Consider the following 18,647-nt stretch of genomic DNA (forward strand, 5'->3'; position numbering starts at 1 on the left):
AACAACAGTAAGTAAGTTAATATTTTGCTTGCTGAAATCCAAGTTTTTCAAGTCTGTTTTCTCAAATACTCACAATGCTAAAATAGCTGCTGGGTCCTATTCGAACTTTGTAAATATTCTTTTACAAAGAATGCAAACAATACGAAGTATCAATTTCTAGTCCTGCACAGGCTAGGGAGTAATCTGAGTACTCTGATTTCACCATGCTGTTACTATATGTCACATGCTTTGCAAACATCAACTAATCTTCACATTTAATCTATAATACTATGGGGATAGGTACACACTCTTAAAGAGTAATGAAATGTTAAGATGTTAACTGACATGTGTTGTAAGACACAAATTTAACAAGGTATCTGCATGCAGAATTCAGGACTCCAGACGTTCCAGTTCCCTGGTTTTGCCTCCAGTCTTAATAGTTTCAGAGGATCGATGATGGGAGCTGAAGACCAGAAATGACTGTTCCCGAGTTCTGCTCCTTGGTGCACCAGTGCTTCTGCCTTTAACCTTGGCTGGAGTCATGACCACTAACACCCACAAAGCTGAGACGGCTGCACTTCTTGGCTCCCGTTTACATTACCAATTAGAGAGTTTGCAGGGTGTATTTTGTGTGGGCTATACTTGTCCACCTGAAACTGGATCAAAGTCACTAACTCACTTCATGACAGTAATGTAGCAGCTGGTTGGTGGCAATGACTGTTAACCTTTGTTGAAATAGGATACGTCTGTTTATTTTTTGATTTTTTTAGGCACAGTTAATGGCACAAAACTCTTTCCACAGCATACTGAAATTACGTAAAATTAAGAAAACTTAGGGCAGATAGGGCAGGCACTGCCCTGTACATGGCACTCTTTGCATAGCAACCAAGGACATAATCAGTTTGCTAGGAATGAAAAAAGCTTCTGCTGGCAAAATCTGAGACTGAGAAGAGGTGAAGTAAATTTATAAAAAAGGTATGTTTAGGTACTGAGTCAGAGAGGTGGAAACTGTTGGAGGGGAACATTCCCAAAGACAGCCTTGAACAGATACCTGTTCAAGTATCAAAATGCTGCTTCCACCTACTGAGAGAGAGACACGGTCTGAGTGACACACCAGGGCACTGCTGCTGCCGCAGCATATATGTAAGTTGGCACACACGTACAAAAACCCCAAACCAAAGACAAACCCACCCCAAGAGGAGAGATACTAAGAAAGTAACTAAATATGCTGGATTTTGTCAGCCACAAGACAGGATGCAAGATACATGTGAATGACAAGTCATGAATGCAGTATTTCCAAAGAAAAGTACTCTTTTTTTTTTTTACCAATACAATCTAAGTGATGAGACGTGCTGTGATTATGAATATATGAAATATGTTTTGCAGTAAACTTGTTATTTATTTAATTTCACTTTCCTCTCTGTCCCGCTACTTCTCAGCCCTTCCCCGCATTCTTGTTCAATCACCGGGGACAATACCATCATTCTACCTGTCACTTCAGTTCATAATCTGGATGTCATTTTTGAGTCATCCACTCTCTCCCCTCATATCCAGGCTTTGACAAAGTCTTACAGATTCTTTCGGCATTGTGTCTTTTTGTTAGGCTCCCCATCCTTGCTGACATCATATAAAATCTATATTACAGCAACATCTTTTTCTCCAACCACGTCTGTTTGCTACAGTGTTACAAAATGAATTCTGTTAATCTGTTAGTTGAACCACCTGGTCTTTTTCCCAGTCCTGTTCCTGCTCCTTTCCTCTTACCAGATCAAACATGAACTTCAGGCTCCGACTTCCCGTGTAGACCAGCTCCACCCCGGGCTGTTTGCTGCTCCGATCCTGCCTCCCACCTCTCTCTGACCTGCAATGCTACCACTGCTGTTTTAAAAAGGCGGATCTGAAAACAGCCCTTTTGAGCTCTTTCCGACATTCTCTCTCCTTGTGTTTCCACTGCATTTGTCCTGCATTACCCACATGATTTTGTGTTATCTGTCCCATTAGCCCTCTTTAAAATGGCTTTTTACCACAGTGTTTCCCCAAACTGATGACAGTTACACTGCTAGCATGTTTGTAACACTGCCTATCATGATTTTTTTCTTCTATCGCCACATCTGCCACTTGGCACCCATTTGTTCCTTCTTTACTTGTACTGGCATGGTAAGTCCTTTGAGGTAAGCACTGCTTTTATTTTTTATTTTTTATTTATTGCAAAGCACTAACCACAATGGATTAGTTCGAACAAGGAACAACGATGATGACAGTCCCTCTATCATCTCTTCTCTGAAATTACGCTATGACAATTTTCCTATGCTATTGCTTCTCTCCCTCTCTTTTCTCTGCCAAAGCTATCTGCTTTGGGTACCACCATGTTCAGTCCAACCTACCTCTCTCATCTGTTCTGTAATTTGCTATTGCACTAATTTGCAGTGATTCACTTGGAAGACAGAAGACACACACCCCCTTTCCAGTGATGACCACACCACAGATGAACAGAAGTGCTGCCTGACCACAGCCGCCCTCTCTTCTGCCAGGCTGTGGGACACGTGCGGGACAGGTGAAGGAGCAGGGTATTCACTGACACCTCTCATTTGCCCCTTCAAAGTCCAGTGTGCTTTGCTCTGCTTGCTTTATTTCATTTACTATAATTTCCTGCCAAGCTACGAAGGCAAATAACTTTCCTTACTCCCATAGAGAGGAAATGTTAACTGCAATGCTTTATTAGCATTTGGGGGACAGCATGCATTCTTGTGGGTCCTAGGTTCTTTACAGCAATGATCTGAGTACTGAATTATGCAGCTAGATGCACTTTTAAATTCATGTTTTACCCACTGGGTTCCCTCCCATAAGCTCCTATGTCACTGGGAGCATTCTGGACATGGCACTAAGGGACTAGTGTCAAGCAGATCATTCAGTGGGAAGAAGTGTACTTTCTGCACTTGAAGAATTTTATTGCCCAAGCAATGAGCCTCGGAATAAGGTCAGATCAAGAGGAGCCCCAAAGAACTGAAATCTGCAAGAGAAACATTTCTTGAGTAACAGCTGAGAGGAAGCAAGAGTTGCTATTTCTAGCAATTACACCTTACTTACCTAATAATTTAGGACTTTTTACATTTCTGTACAGAGGTTAAAAATGCACACATAACAAAGAAAGTGGCTTTGGTAGGAACTCTTATCTTGGTGAGGGCAGTCATCAGAAACAGCAAATCCTTTAGAATAAATTTAAAAAGAGATAGACTACACTTTACAGCTTAATAACTTTTTCAAACTAAGTGTCTCAAAAGAAATAAAAAGAAATTTAAAAAAACCTACCCTTCTTTTTATACTTATTAAAGTGGCGCCGTCCTTTGCCAGTAAGCCAAAAACAAACAGAATGAAAATAAAATAATGAAAAACCCACACAAGGAGAACAGGAAAAGAAACTGAGTATAACATAAATCTGAATCATTAGAGTTCTTAAAATCAGATTAAAAAGTCAACTAATCAAACATAGTATAAATTTCTGGTTTCAAAAATCCAAAAGTCTTCAATCCATTTAAATTAAAATATTAAACATGTTTCTTATTACATTGCATAATTAATTAAAAATATCTGCTAAATGGCAACTTCATGGCTGCTGACAGGAGCTACTTGACTCAATTTCCCCCCTTCTTTTACAAATCAACACCATTTCTTAACAGACATATCACGTCAAATTCTCTATTTGCATTTACTTAGATGTTCATACTATGCTCATCATTTCAATGTTCAAACCACATGGCAGTGTACACTCTTTCACCTTTGCAGTTTAGCTAAACACTTTCATGATGCAAATGCTAGTATTTTAAAATACAAAACCAAAAGAGGTTCTGAGCACACTTGCAAAACAGTTTGTTACCATTGCTTTGGAAATATACATATATATATATATACACACACACACACACATATATATATATGTGTATATTTAGAGAAGTGGAGGAGTTTCATGCTCTCCAAAGTATTATGTGATGAAACAAAACTACAGCCAACTCTGCTTCACACTTCTGGGAACCCAACTCTCTGCAATACTGAACACTACAAATGGTGAAAAGCAGGACCCCAGGAATGATGCCTGCTTGCAGATTGACCATAGGACACTCAGCAGTTGAAAGACCAAACTTGTATCAGACAAGAACAGCGAGAACAGTAAGGAGGGCACCTTGATATACCTGGGTGAGTATGTCATAGAAGTTACAAAAAAAAAGAGAGATGAATATAAAAAAGTGACAAGACACCAAAATAACATAATCATAGCTGCTTGTCTGGTTCTTTAATTGATCCTTGGCAATAACATCCCTTCTTATCACTAACTCCTACAGCTGTTTGTGCACAGGAGGTTACTCACAATGCAGTTCGATTTACAGCCATCTTCCACTGGCTTTAACAATGTGCATTTTCTTTATCAGGATATATCTCTACCCACTGAACTATCTTTTGTTTATTAAAATTTTCTTTTCTTTTTTTTAAAATGCCATATTTTAACCACATGAGAGTAAAATGTATCATTACCTTTCTTGCACGGTAGATGGAATTCTTAATTAGGTTGATCTCCAAACGATTTCAAAGTGGATTATGCCTGAGCGCAGACGGAGTAAAACTGTTCAGACTGGCTACCTAATCAAGACAACCTACTTGCACAGGTAAGGGTAAGCATAAAACCCGCAGGGACTCAGTGAGAGTGTTTGCAAGGGTGAAACTTCCCCTACTTCAATCAAGGCACGGAAGTGGATTTCAGCTCATGGACTGGGCAACAAGTTCAGCTCTTTCTAATAAATTTTCCATTTCTAATTGTCTATCCTGGAGCTAATGGATCTAAAGTCAAATCTCTGGTGTCTCTCAGAGTTTTCCTTCACTTTGGTCTTTCAGAAAAACATGGATCCAGAGCAAAGTCACAGATGGAGTACCTGCACATTGTATGCAAAGAGTTTGCCTCTGATCTCCTCAGGATCATCCCTGTAACCAGGGATTCACTGGTATAAAAGATAATGCTTTAGATCTGTCACTCTTCGGTTGATCATCAGCTGATCTATCAGCTCTTAGGCTGCTGTGTTACTGTATGAACCAAGCCCTAAGAGCTAGCTGAAGAGCTCATTCACACTTTCTCCACATTTCCCTATCCGAGTTTGCCTCAAATTATTTCACAGTGAAGAACTGAGACAGTGGAATATGCGTTGCTAGGGAAATCAAAAATAAAAGTTGGAAATAACAATAAATAAATAGTTGGAAAGAAATTATCTATTCAAACATGTGAGAACTTAAATATAAATGTAACATTACAGTAAACATACATAAAAAGTGTGTCCATACATATAACATGCTAGAATAAATTTAATTCTCTATATCATGTTATTGAGTTTTACCATTCCTACAATCCCAATTTTGATTTCTGTCTTCTGAAACTGCTGTCACATATGATCAGCATTCAAGGAAGCAGAAAAATCTATGGATGTGAGTGCAGGTGCCTGTGAAATGGGTGAGGCATGTGGACCCTTACATCCTAACACAGCTCTGCACGTCTGGGCATGTCTCATAGTATGTAGACGTGCAACTATGTGTTTGCACAGAAATATGTGAATTCTGCCAGCACCCCCATTTTGTCATTTCACATAATTTTCCCGGTTTCTGTGTACTTTAGAAATACCATACTGTCTGATAAGAAAATAGTTCAATGAATTGAAAGGAGCTTCCAAGCAGCACTTCTGCTTTTGAGGGAATGAGACAACACAGAAAAGACAAAGCAGGATGCAGAGGAAAAGTACTGAGGGGTTAGTAGTAGAAGCCTGACAGATGCAGTTTGAGAAGAACTCTATAATAAAGCTCTTCATCTGATGTAGCCTGAATAAACATTTTTCTAGCATTAATTTAGAATACAGTATTAGACAGAGGTTCACTACACACTGCAGTATTGCTCCAAACTCAAAATGCAAATCAGTTAACTTCATGGCCGAGATACTGATGTGTAAAGAGTGGCAGTGAAGCACACAGTCACTACATGCATACTTTCACAGGTTAACACCACAGAAATGCATATAGTTGTCAACGTGTATTTATAGCACGCATTATAACACCATTTACTTTACAATATACAGAGTCTCCTCTATATATTTGTGAAATGTCTTAATTTCTCAGGTAGTAAAACAACATGACCTCTGTATTTTAGGCTTTCTTTAAAATAAGTAGGGCTAGCACCGAGGTACATCATTAACTCATCCAAGGCCCTGAGGGTCTTTTTTCTTTTTTTTCTTTTTTCTTTTTTTTATACTAGGGAACCTCTAAGAAACAAGTATGGAGACCCATAACAGCTATTTAAGAAGTATTTCATAGACAGGCACAGCTATGCTGGGTGCCACACTATGACACCAGTGAAAAAGGTGGGGCGTCACTGAACTGTCCTCAGGATTGGAACATGATCTAAGGAGAAATGGGCACATTTCTAAGGCCCTTTAAGGCATTTCAAAAGCTTTCAAAGATCACACTTCCCACCTTTGAACCCTATTAACCTTATTCTTGTGAAAAACAATTGTAAGTACGTGATCCTGGTAGCGTGCCTAATTCTCACACAAACTAAGAATGAAGCAAATTGTAAAATGTTATGACTGTGCTCAGGAACAGCAGGGAGTTCAACGAAGTCATTACCAAGTCATTGATTTTAGACAACGTATGTGCTGCAGCATCTATATAACCTAAAGAGGCCTTCCTTTACAAATTATGACAGCTATCTCAAACAAAGAAAAAGATTTACTAAACACATATAGCCAACCCATGGATGTCTTTTAGAGTTGTGTTCAACCCTCGATAACTGTGCATCTCCCAGTTTTAGTGGTCAAATTTACAACCAAGACTCAAGAAAAGTTTTATTTTAAAACTTTACCAAGTCCTACTCATTCTCCTAAAAAAAGAACTTCCTTCAGTCTAAGAGTAATAGTACAATCAAAAAAACCTCTATGAACTAGAAGTATGGCTCAGCCAAGCCAGAATTTAGATTACATGCTATTAAGAAAGATAATCTGTCTTCTATTATGGACCAATTGATGATTATCAGAAAGTATTGATGGTAATTCATCCATTTTTACAGAAAATAAATCTTTTCTGCTGTTTCTGCTTACTACTGTCGACACAAAAAAGAGTTGTAGTTATGCAAGGGTAATTAGCCATGCAGCAATACTTCTATCTAATCATATTTAACTAAGAGATTTAAGAAAAAAAATGTGTATTGATCTATTTGAATCTAGCTTGGATCCATGCTAACTAGCAGGCTCTGTAGATCCATACAAATCACAAACAAACAATAGGACTATTTGCAAACACAGGGAAAACGATACCTTTAGCACAGTCTGCTCCATGAAATCCTGGAAAACAGTGGCAGACACCAGATACACATTCGCCATTCCCATGACAATTACGCGGACAGTCTTGCACTGAATCTGAAATATAAGCATCAAGGGCACACTAGTTGGTTCCATTTTAGGCTGCAAATTCTTTGCTGAATTTTTCTTCAGTTCATTTTGTCTTCAACACTTCAGAAGAACAACATTTAATTATATTTACGCCACAAAGTTCATGCGAAGCAGAAAGGCACCAACATTACTGGCAACATGAATGAGAGTAGAGATCTAGTGATCTGCTCAAAATCACATACTAAGTCTCTGAGTACCATGAACATTCAAGTCTTCTGATACCAAGTCCTCTGTTCGAACAGGTAGATAAAACTGCTTTTAAGATCTCTGTAGCTATGTTTGAATTCACATTATGAATCAAATACAATGCTCCAACAGGAACATTGACAATTCCATTCTTGCAGTGAGACTTTGATCCTGTACAACCACTTTTCCTCGTGGAACTGATTATTCCAAGGACTGTATCAGAATTTCCCTTCTGCAGACATTTAAAGCTTCATTAAATAAGCTGACAGAAATAGCTGCTGTACATGTCAGAGGAACTCTTTTGCTCTAATGCATATTCTTTATCCTAAAAGATTAATAAAAAAGGTGCAAGCAGCTATGCAAGAGGATGAAGAAGAGGTGTGCAAAACTAGAGAGCAAGGCTTAACACTGGAATTCATGTCACTAACTGCAGAGTCAACTACTTCGATAATCTCTGAAAAGTAAGCACACCAGTCTAGTAACAAAATTTTAGCTGTACCAAAATATTTGCTTTCCACAACTTCTATGATATTGTTTGGACAATTCATAACAACAACCTGGAAATTAAATACCAATTATGAAATTAATTCTTAAAATCACTTTTATATGAAAGCTGTTCGATTTTGGAGGAATATATTTTCTATGCTAAATTACTTTAATAAAAGTCTAACTGGAATGTCATTACTTTTCACTATTACTCCTTGTTGTGGGACCTGTGGTCCCAAAGTAAAAGGCTCTGCCAATCCCAGACACCAAAGAAATAGCAGCAGCTGTACAACACAGTAGAGGAATTTTGGATTTGGAACTAAAAGAAGCATACAGAGTATTTTTCTATCAAATTAAACTGAGGAGAAGAAAAGGATTCAAGCATAACTTTAAATCTAATTTCACAGTTGCAGGATAATAAATAAAAAAGAAGTATTAAACAAATTTTCAAAGAGTTGTTACTAGCTTGGCCTCTTGAAATGATTCATGTAAACAGTGAACAAAAAATTGAAACAGGTAATGCTCAAAAATATCAATTTGTCTGATGAAGAAACTTGTCTATAGAGTTATTCATTATTTTGCTTCATTGCACATGAAAGCCCTTCCTGTGCATTCAAAATTATGCTAAATTTAAGTGTTGTCTGTCAGTTAACATCATTTCTGTTATTCTTTCTCCTTTTCCATGTCAGAGAAACTTCCAGCTCTCTCAAATCCTTTGATTATGAAACTTATGATATTAGGTGTGTGTAGAAGAACCTCTGAACTGGATAAAACACTATACTTTTCTCTACGTTTCAATCCAATTACTATCATTGCACTATCAAGTAGTCTACCTGACTATTAGACCTTTGACGCTCTTGAAAGCTGTAGCCTGGACAAGGCAAGTCTTTTAAGGACAGCTTATTGCACCTCAAGGTTTTGTAAGAAGCAAAGTAGGGGCACACCAAGACACCAAGCACAAATATTCCCGCTGTTTTTGAAGAAGCAGGAAAAGCTTTCTGTGGGAAAATACACAGAGATGTCCATAAATATGCATAGTGCCTAGTACCCCTTACAAAACCCCGTATAATCTCTGGAAGAAGAATCATTTTCTCACCTTAACTGAGGTTAACAGAAACAATTACATTCACAATTAATGACAGAGTGCTGGCTATCCTTATACACCCATTGGGATTTAAGCCAGCAAACTGAATTCTGTACTAATGCAAAAGGAAAAATCAAGCTTCATATCACGAATCAGGCAAGGCTTTAGATCTCCACTATTTTTATGGAACTTATACCCTCGCTTTGAGTTTTAGATCACAGTTTCTCTTTTCCTAGACAAACAGGAATTCCTCAATACAGAAGATTCAAAACCCAGCAGTGCCATTTAATTCTTCAACCAGTCTCGATGGAATAACAGTTAGAGCATCTCATGGTTTTTTATGTCACTGTGACAATAATATTCAACAAAGCTCACATGCTTCACAGTTCAACAAATCATCTGATAATGCTTAGTTTAGTTTTCAGCTGACTAAATGGAACCCTGGTCTTCTAACAAAACTGCAAGCTTCTCTCCTAATTTTAGCCTCAGACCATAGGCTAGATGTTCTGCTCTTAACGCCACTGTGTTGAGGGCAAGGCGCAGTATTAGATGAGTGGTAGCTGTAAGACAGCATACGGCCAACTAACAGACTCAACCGGATTCTCAACAGATAAAAACATGCGCTACATAGCATCAAGGATACTGAAAACTGCAAAAAAGTATTACAACTTTGGGTAAGGAAATAAATACAGAGGAGAAATGCTCAGCTTGTGGAGATACCTACCCAAGATAACTGTACTGAAAGAGACCACTTCTTTGTCCTTGCCATCATTGTAAAATGCCAGGTGCCACAAGCCCACATCCAAGTATTGAACAAACACAGCCTCATTCTGAACAAGGGTCTGAATGCTTCGCCGTTCCCGTGGGGACTCCACCACACTCCATTTCTCCTTCCCGTCCAAGCGTTCCATGAAATCATACTGCAGGGTAAAAAACAAACAAACAAACAAAAAAGAAAACAAAAAAGAAAAGAAAACAAACAAAAAACCAAACAGAGCTGAACACCGAATATTGCAGCTCACAATCTCACACTATGTTTTGTCTTCTACCCTGTCATAAAACAGTGTTTCTGGAAAATATGTCAGTGTGAAACTAGTATTTACTAGTCAACCATGCAACATACAGTGATTCTGCGACTCTTCTCCCTTCTGAAATAGTGATACAAAATTATGTAACTTTGCTCCGCATAGATGATCAAAAATGTACAAACTGTATTTCTTCACAGCTCGAGTTTTGAGACAGAAGCTGAAACCAATGATTTGACCTATCACAAAAGTTTGTAAGTTCCTACATGGCTTTCAATGCTGGGAACCTTCAATATATAGGAGATCCACCCCTTCCTAAGCAATCACCTGGAGTAAATTGTTGCTACTAGAGGAACAGAAGCCTGAGATTTCCTTCCAGACATACAATTGAATGGAAGCCCCCACAGCATGAAAACAAACAGAAACAACACAAACAGAATATGTGTTTGTCTAATGCAAGGTAATTCAGTACCTAGTAAGAATACACTGTGAAAGCTTTACATCACAGAGCAGTTTGCTTACCTGAGTTTGTATGTCGAACAACCAGGGACAAATGGGGCAAGTGGGATTCAAAAACCAGAGGGAGCATGGAAAGGAATAACACAATTCAAGCGGCTGAAGGAAAACTGAGATTTCTGGTTGGATGATTTCCAAGTAAGGTAGAACATTACATAAATCTTTGAAAAAGGGATCAAACAGAGCAAGTGATTATTTAGAGTATAAGAGGGATGGCACCATTAATGGCATGAAATGATAAAAAAAAAAAAGAAAGAAATTTAAGATGAGTGTCAGAAAAGCTTCCCATCTATTAAGCTCAGTAATAGCCTCCCAGTGGAGATGCCACTGCACCACACAATTAAACAAGACTGGAAGAAATATTAGTTAATCTACAATAGGGAATAGCTCTGCATAGCAAAGCAGCTGGACTAGCTGTCCTAACAGGTTTTTTTTCTGTCTTTAACGTCTGCGAATCTAGAGCTCTCAAGCTGATGCTATGCTCAACTCACTGGCTCTCACAGCCCCTATCTAAGGGAAGTCCTTAAGAAACAACAAAAACAATATATCTAATCTTTTGATAGCTATATAACAAGTCCCCTATGAAAATACATCTTGTTTTAGACACATTTATCTATCTAGGAGTAGATAGAGATAGATAGACATGTCTAAAGAAAGACGTATGTGTTCAATAAAATACTGTAATAGTACGTGCTTGCTTGCCAGTGGTTTTATTACATTTTCCCCTGTTATCTCTAGCCTGGGCTTACGACAGCTCTAAGAAAACATACACCTTCTTTGGCTTTTTGTTTAAAAAGAAAACTGCAATCCTGCATCCTAAACAGGCCACACATCCATAGAGGGCTGAGTGTCTTGTGCACTGAACGCAATTAACAGTGTGTTCTAGCAAATAATTCATGATGCACAATAAAATAAAGAAGATTCTCCCTGCTAGTAGGAGAGAGAATGACATTAACCCTTCAGTGACATGCAGTACATCTATCTAAAATTAGGGTGGTAAAATCTGACCTATTTGAAATTCTGTAATGGCTACATATGAGCAATAGAGAGTCCCTGATACACGTAACCTGAAAAGAAAGGGCCAAGTAAGGAAATACTATTGCCCTAGTTTTAACTGTATAGAACTTTGACACCAGTAAAAAGACACAAAGGAAATCCATGGTAGGGTGGGAATTTGAGCCTAGGTCTACTAGTCCAAAGCTACTGTCAAAAGCAGTGCAGTACCCATTCTCTCCAGCGCCTTGAGTCTTGGGGAACAGTAGGAATGAAATAACAAGTTTCACCACACTGTTAGGATCAGGCTGTCATTCACTCAAGCACTTTTTTATATGGGATTTTGGCAGGAGAGGGTAGTTCAGCTAAATTAGCACATTTAGACCAATGCACAACAGAGATTTAGAGAATTCTGGCATGTCAGTAACTTTCAGAGTATCAGAGGTGTCAAACACACACACATCAACCTCTTAAACCACTGACATTTGGAAACATTACCAAAACCTATAGCCCAACAGTCAGAGGTTAAGGACAGACTCATCACCTCCTTGGAAAACTTCATTACCGGGACAACACCTTGGGAAAAAAGAAATTTTGCTCCTCAGAACAATTGCTCACAAAGGGTCAACTAAGGAAGCAGCAATAAAAGCTGACATTTCTCACTGGCATCATGCTGTTCGGCTCTGCTTGTGCTGGCAGGTTCCTCTGCCTCCCCTCTGTTTGATGCTGATTCTACCTCATATAGTAGAAAAGGCTCAGCAGTCGGTAAGATCGAAGGGGAAGAGTACTCAGGCTGAAATTGCTTGAAGTAGTTTTAGCTACAGAATCTCTTTTCACGATGATGGGTGTGACCTAGTGAGAGCTGGTCACTTGACACGGCTCTCCATAAGGCTACAATTTTAATTACACACTATATACACTGGTATTACTCCTCTTTAATCAAACCATGAAGAACTATTTTATGCTCAGGAAAAAGCATAACTACTAAACCTGAATAAGTTTACAGCTCGTGAAGTACCGGTGTAAACTGATACAGAATATAAAAATAAATCTTTATCACTTTTGGATTCCTCAGGACTAAAAAAAGGAAGGAAGATAATGTATCTGCCAGTCAGCACGTACTGGGCATATGTATCACAAAACGTAAAATCCCTGACTGAAGGGTCACTAAAGGGGTACTGTGAAATCATAACTAGATAAGATTTCTTCACATGGTCAGCTGGATTATCATTTTGCTTCTTGCTGCCCTGTTGATCTTCTGATTTACCACATTTGCATGATAAATTGCTTTAAAACATTTAAATGAAGATACCATTCTTGCTTTAAAGCTACCCATTGACAAATATGCATCGATTACAAGATCCATATAGGGAAAGAGTACAGGTGCTTCCATGCTCATTTAGAAGCAACTGTATAATATCAAGCACACACATCTGCTAAGAAAGGGGCAACTAAATCACACAGGTCAGGGAATGGACCAAGTCAACAACAAAACAGAGGATTCTGAAGTAATCTGAAGTTTGGCTGACTCATTTTTTTTTTTAATGCTCCTTTATATTTGAAGGCTGCAGACAGAAAGTCTCACAGAAATGACAAAAGCCTGCTCAGAAACAAAATACACCAGAAATCGCAAATGACTATATCCTTGCAGAGTTCCGTTTTGCAGATAAGAGGGGACTACTTAACATGATTAGAGCTCCATATAAACAGGTGCCTTGCCAGCTCACTCCTCAAAACAAATTCCAAAATCACATCTTCAGTGAGTTCACTTTTACTACTACTCGGCATCACAAACCCCGCTGCGTATTTACACTTATAAGCCTAAATCTCAAGCTAAGTTCTATTTAGGCCATTTGTTTTTTGAATTTCTCTGTTCTGTGCTTCTTATCCTCCTCTCATGTATTTTGAACACATGGCTACTTTCTTTTTCCAGCAACCATGGGGAAACAGCAAAACGGTTCTGGAACTTTGCACACATGGTAGTGTCTACACTGCACAGTGGCATCCATGCAGTAAAGATGTACTGAGCCGGCTTGGATACAGGCACTGACCTAGTTCTGAAATCATGCAGAAGCAAACAGAGCTTGCAGGGTTCAAAACTGGCAACGTAGAAAGACTATATAATCTTTATTTTTTCTTAGCTTTGAAACTACTTGCATGCCTATATAAAATCCCTAACAGTGTTTGAAATCAGGAACTAGAAAGACATATTTCTCAGAGATCTTATCTTAAAAGGAAAACACAAAAAATTAGTTCTTCATAAAATCCAATTTGTAGATTATTCATTAAAATACACCCATGAAACATGTGATATCCACACTGATGGCCAATCAGTTTGTTTTGACACTGGAATGTACGTGTTGAATGTACACACGCAGCTGATACAAAGCAGCACAATATTCAGCAATAACAGTGCAATCACCATCACAAAACTTTTGAGCGATGAGAGCACGGAAATGTGTATGAGCTGTGGCTAAGAAGCAAGGTAACACTGAAACTCCTCAGCTATTCAAGTTATTTCAGATAATGTCAGTTCCAGTTCTACATGAAAACAGTCTTCATTCTAACATGAAAAGTTTACAAGTATAAGACACACTGCTGGAAAGGAAAGCAATACAACTCTACAGGCTACATTGCCTTCTCCAGGCATTGCAATGATGCTTCTATAAGATTGCTTTTCTCATGCCGTCATTTGGAATATTTTACCAATACGTTGTAATATCATACTTGCTGTAATCTCTGCATACTCATTTCGCATATTGTTTGGCATGTCCATTGTTTCTCTACATTACCACTTTTATTCATTTGGCTATCTTCTACTAATTTCCTATCAATCATTTAAGCCTGCAATGCGTATTTTGTTATTTGTATGTAGTACCATGCAGGCTGGAAGAATCTTGCTTGAAAACAAGGTACTGCTGTTTCTAATCCACTTGCCACTCAAAACTGCATTTTTACCTCTCCTCTGGAGTGCCATTCCCTATGCACATGGCACACAAGGCTGCTTCTAGACAAGTTTACAGCTACATCAGTTTGACTGACTAAACTAGGCATTTGGAATATTTGCTAAACAGTAATACTGAGAAGGTTAAATCTCAGCAGGGCTCGCAGAGAGGAACTGCAACGTGTTGTCTGAGGTTAATCATGTACCTAATTTGCTGATTATTGACTTGTTCCCACAAAGGATTTTACTTGGCCTGACATATCAGCGCTGATCAGTGATGAACTGTCAAGCGAAGCTGTTCACCGCTTTATAGCTCATGTCCCTAACTTGCAGAAACAAGGTTTTTAAATTTCAATTTTAAAATATCACCTGGTGTCAACTTCAGACTATTTTCATTAATGCAAAATTATTCTGCTTCTTTCTGTCAGAACAAGGCTTTTCCTCACCCAGTCAGGTATGCAACAGCTTTCTTTCCCCTAAAATTATTTCTCTTTGTAGCAGTGTGGCCGGATTTTGATTGCTAGGTACAAATGCAGTATTCTGCTGCTGAATCACCCTGTTGAAAAGTGCAAAGACCCTGCCTGAATATGGAAAGTAATTCTGCAGATTGTACTGGTTGATTTCATTAACTCCAGTGATGGAAGAGGGCTGGCATCACTTCCTCTAACTAAAGATTAGGAAAGAAGTTCTCCGAGGAGGCATCAGGCTCAGGAGGAGCTCATGGTTGCTACTTCTCATTATTTAAGGTAACACAAATGTCATGAAATTTAGATCCAGTACATGTATGGTGCAGTGAAGAAAAAGAAGAGGATCTCTGCTCAAGCATAGCCTCTAAGATGAGAACATCATAAGGAAAGCTAGAACAAATACACCTGATCACAGCAGGACAGAAATTAAAGTTCAGCTTGAATTAAATAAATATTTTATACTACTGGTTACTTCCAAATGGATTTCCTACAAGATACAAGAGTATGTCTCCATTTCGTAGTTTTAACATGTACTTATAGCAAGATTTGATGATTGCTAGGGAGCTTGGGATGCCCTGAGCCATTGTCTTAACTTTACAATCTATACTTTTGTTTGCTTTCCTGGACTAAATTGCATTTTTTTTTTTTCCCTCCGTGGTGGCATGGTAGGGGGAGTGAGCACCAAAATTCTGAATTAAATGAGACATGCTCAATGAATTACACCACAACCCCACTGAAATAGTTAAAAATCATACACACGATCTTGCTGTCAAGTCAACATATTGGACCCCAAGAGCCAAAAGCAAAATGCTCTTAGGAAACATATTTGCTGTAGAGATCTTTTACACTGCAAGGATGTCTGAAGGCAGCTGAAAATGATGCAACAGTCCAAAACAACCTCCCCAATTTATCTAGTCTTGGTACAAAACTTTGGGATGCTGCAAAATGTTACCCTCTTGCCATATGAAAACCTGACTTCTTACTCTCCTTCTTTATTTGTGATCTGCTGGTCTTTATTTCTAACTGGTCTGACACAGTCATTCAGCAACTCACAGAACATTTTAAAACAGCATATCACAAGAAGTCAATGGAGTTTGGATAGTCATAAAGCTACTTGTTCACAAATTAGGAGTAAAGGTCATAAAGCCATCATTAGGAGTAGAGTACTCTTAGGAGTAGAGGTCATAAACCCATGTAAACCTCTTCTCTCCTTTCCTCCCTGTTCTAGTTAAAGACCCTAGCTCTTGAATCAGACTATAGACAAGAATAAGGGCCAAAGAGCAAGAGGCAATACATGTTCATTCCACATCTTTGCCTCATGTTGGGAAGCAGATCCAAAGCTCAGTTAACCTAAGTGTAGATTCCTACACAAACTTCATTGGCTCACTGTACCATGAGTGTGTGTACGCACACGGACAAATTTTGCTCAGGGTTTACACCTCCATGCTGGCAGTAGGAACATACTCACCCTATATAGCAGTGCAGTTAGGTTGAAGCCTCTGGGCTTTTAGCTTAGATCATGTATTTTAACCATGTATGTACTTGCAATCTGTTTCTCCAAGCGAAAAAAAATTTGTACCAATTCTTTGCAAACCAGGACAAGGCATCTAGGAATGTTCAAGTAGAGCTTTCCCAAGAGGGACCTAAGAGCTCTAAGTCTGCTCTTTGGAAATCATGTATCAAGCAAAGCACTTTAAGTGATAATTTTAGAACAAAGAATTGATTTTCAGCAGCAAGAACATGCATGAAGGAAGGGTTCCTTAACAAAACTGGTTGCTATTTCTCCTTTACTTGCTCACTAAAGAATGGAGGCTCTTTTCTTTTAGCATGTGAAACAGCAAAATATGGTTTCTCATTAGAGTTCTAGTCTAAGTAAATATGAATCTTCCCATTCACATTTAGGGGCTTAAAATATGGTTAAAAACAAACAAACAAACAAACACTATCTCTGTTCAATAAAATATGGCTTTATCTTCTAACTCCAAAGAAATCCAAGTGCCCATTACACAGCCTAGAGGAAAAACATACTTAAAATTTGGTCTCACTAACTTTAAAGCTATTTTTATCTCCACTTACCTACACACTCCCTCTACTTAGCTCTGTATTACAGGGTTACTGTAAAAACCTAGAGTTGGTGGGTTTTTCATCATTGTAGCTGGTAAGAAATCAACAAGAATTCAGTTTCTCAACTGCAAGACTTGCCCAGCTTTCAAGTGAGATAATGTACTAACCATTGCCACTGAGGAAAAAGTAGTAAAATTAAGCCTCTCAAACCCATGACCACTATATTCTGCCCTCTGCTGCTGAGTAGCAGCAATACCAATCCCAGCAATGCTATTCCTGCCAACAGGCTGAGGTGTCAAAAACTTCTATAAAGTAAGGAAAGATACATGTATGTTATCAAATCTAGCTTTAAATGCATTCCCATTGTCTACAATGCTTTCATACTTTAAGTCTGTCCACCATCCCTCCTGGTGTGCTTTCGACCGGTGTACAGCTGGATCAGTTTATCCCAGTTGATGCCAAGATTTCATCAGATATTTAAAACTGACTGCCAAACTGAAAGAGCTATTTTAAAAAACTGACTAGCAAGAACATTATCCCTTGTTACTCCTTTTAACAACGAACTGTTAAGATATGTAATATGCTATGTATCTTAAAATCATGGTTTTCAGTCAAATATCACAAATTAAGTAATTTCCATGATACAGAATCCATAATCTTAAGCTCCATAAGCTCAAACATAAATCTAACACAGATGCTACAAGCTTTTACATTTTCACATTTAACACCAACACACGTTCATAAAATACCTGGGCATGTGATGGTGGGAGGCCTCTTCTTATATAAACACCAAAAAGGGCATCCTTCCCTAAGGATATGTTGAACTTCAGGAACTGTGGTTGGCTGATATGGATCTGAGACCGCCAAAATACTCCAGGCGGCACTTCTTGGGTGACCCTGCGGCCAACTTCTGCTTCTCCGCTATCTATGCTGCTATTCCTAGTGACCCATGGTCCTATAAAATAAAAGCAAATATAGATCAGATGAGATAACTGCTTTAATATAGTTAATAATAATAGTGCCATTCAAGATGAACATTTGTTGCAATGCTGCCTTTTAAATCAAACTTTATTTTTTTATATGGATGCAATCTGCTTGCTGTTTCAATCAGTATGTAAGAATTCATCCTTTATATGTGAATTAAGGCTATGAACCTGTTTCTGTGGAGCATCTGTGATCTTCTAATCCCTCCAACCCTTTATTTCTGTGATTGCTCTTTACTAATTAAATATAGTAGAGAGTCAATTAAGCATATATAAAGCTCCCTGTGCTTTTTTCAGTTGCATTTTGCATGCAACCAAGATATTAAAAAAAATTATCAGAAAGGTGAACTAAAGGGGTAATTTCAATCTAAATTCACTGATTGCAAATTTTTATTACTATTGTTTTACATAAAAAAGTAGTCCAATAAACTCCAGGTCACAGATA

The 18,647-nt window shown here is 38.3% G+C and overlaps 1 protein-coding gene across 2 annotated transcripts in view; it reads right to left on the bottom strand.

The window, feature by feature from the left end:
- The window catches only part of TENM2 (teneurin transmembrane protein 2), a 1,579,923-nt gene that overhangs the window by 103,286 nt on the left and 1,457,990 nt on the right, over positions 1 to 18,647 (bottom strand). For both annotated transcript variants that reach the window (XM_064520849.1, XM_064520848.1), the window contains 3 exons: positions 17,969 to 18,174; positions 9,935 to 10,130; positions 7,320 to 7,421 (listed from right to left, as the gene is read on the bottom strand). In XM_064520849.1, the coding sequence (XP_064376919.1) occupies positions 7,320 to 7,421; positions 9,935 to 10,130; positions 17,969 to 18,174 (504 nt within the window). The remainder of the gene's footprint in view (positions 1 to 7,319; positions 7,422 to 9,934; positions 10,131 to 17,968; positions 18,175 to 18,647) is intronic.

The sequence above is a fragment of the Dromaius novaehollandiae genome, chromosome 15, assembly GCF_036370855.1.
Source record: "Dromaius novaehollandiae isolate bDroNov1 chromosome 15, bDroNov1.hap1, whole genome shotgun sequence".
Lineage (NCBI taxonomy): Eukaryota > Metazoa > Chordata > Aves > Casuariiformes > Dromaiidae > Dromaius > Dromaius novaehollandiae.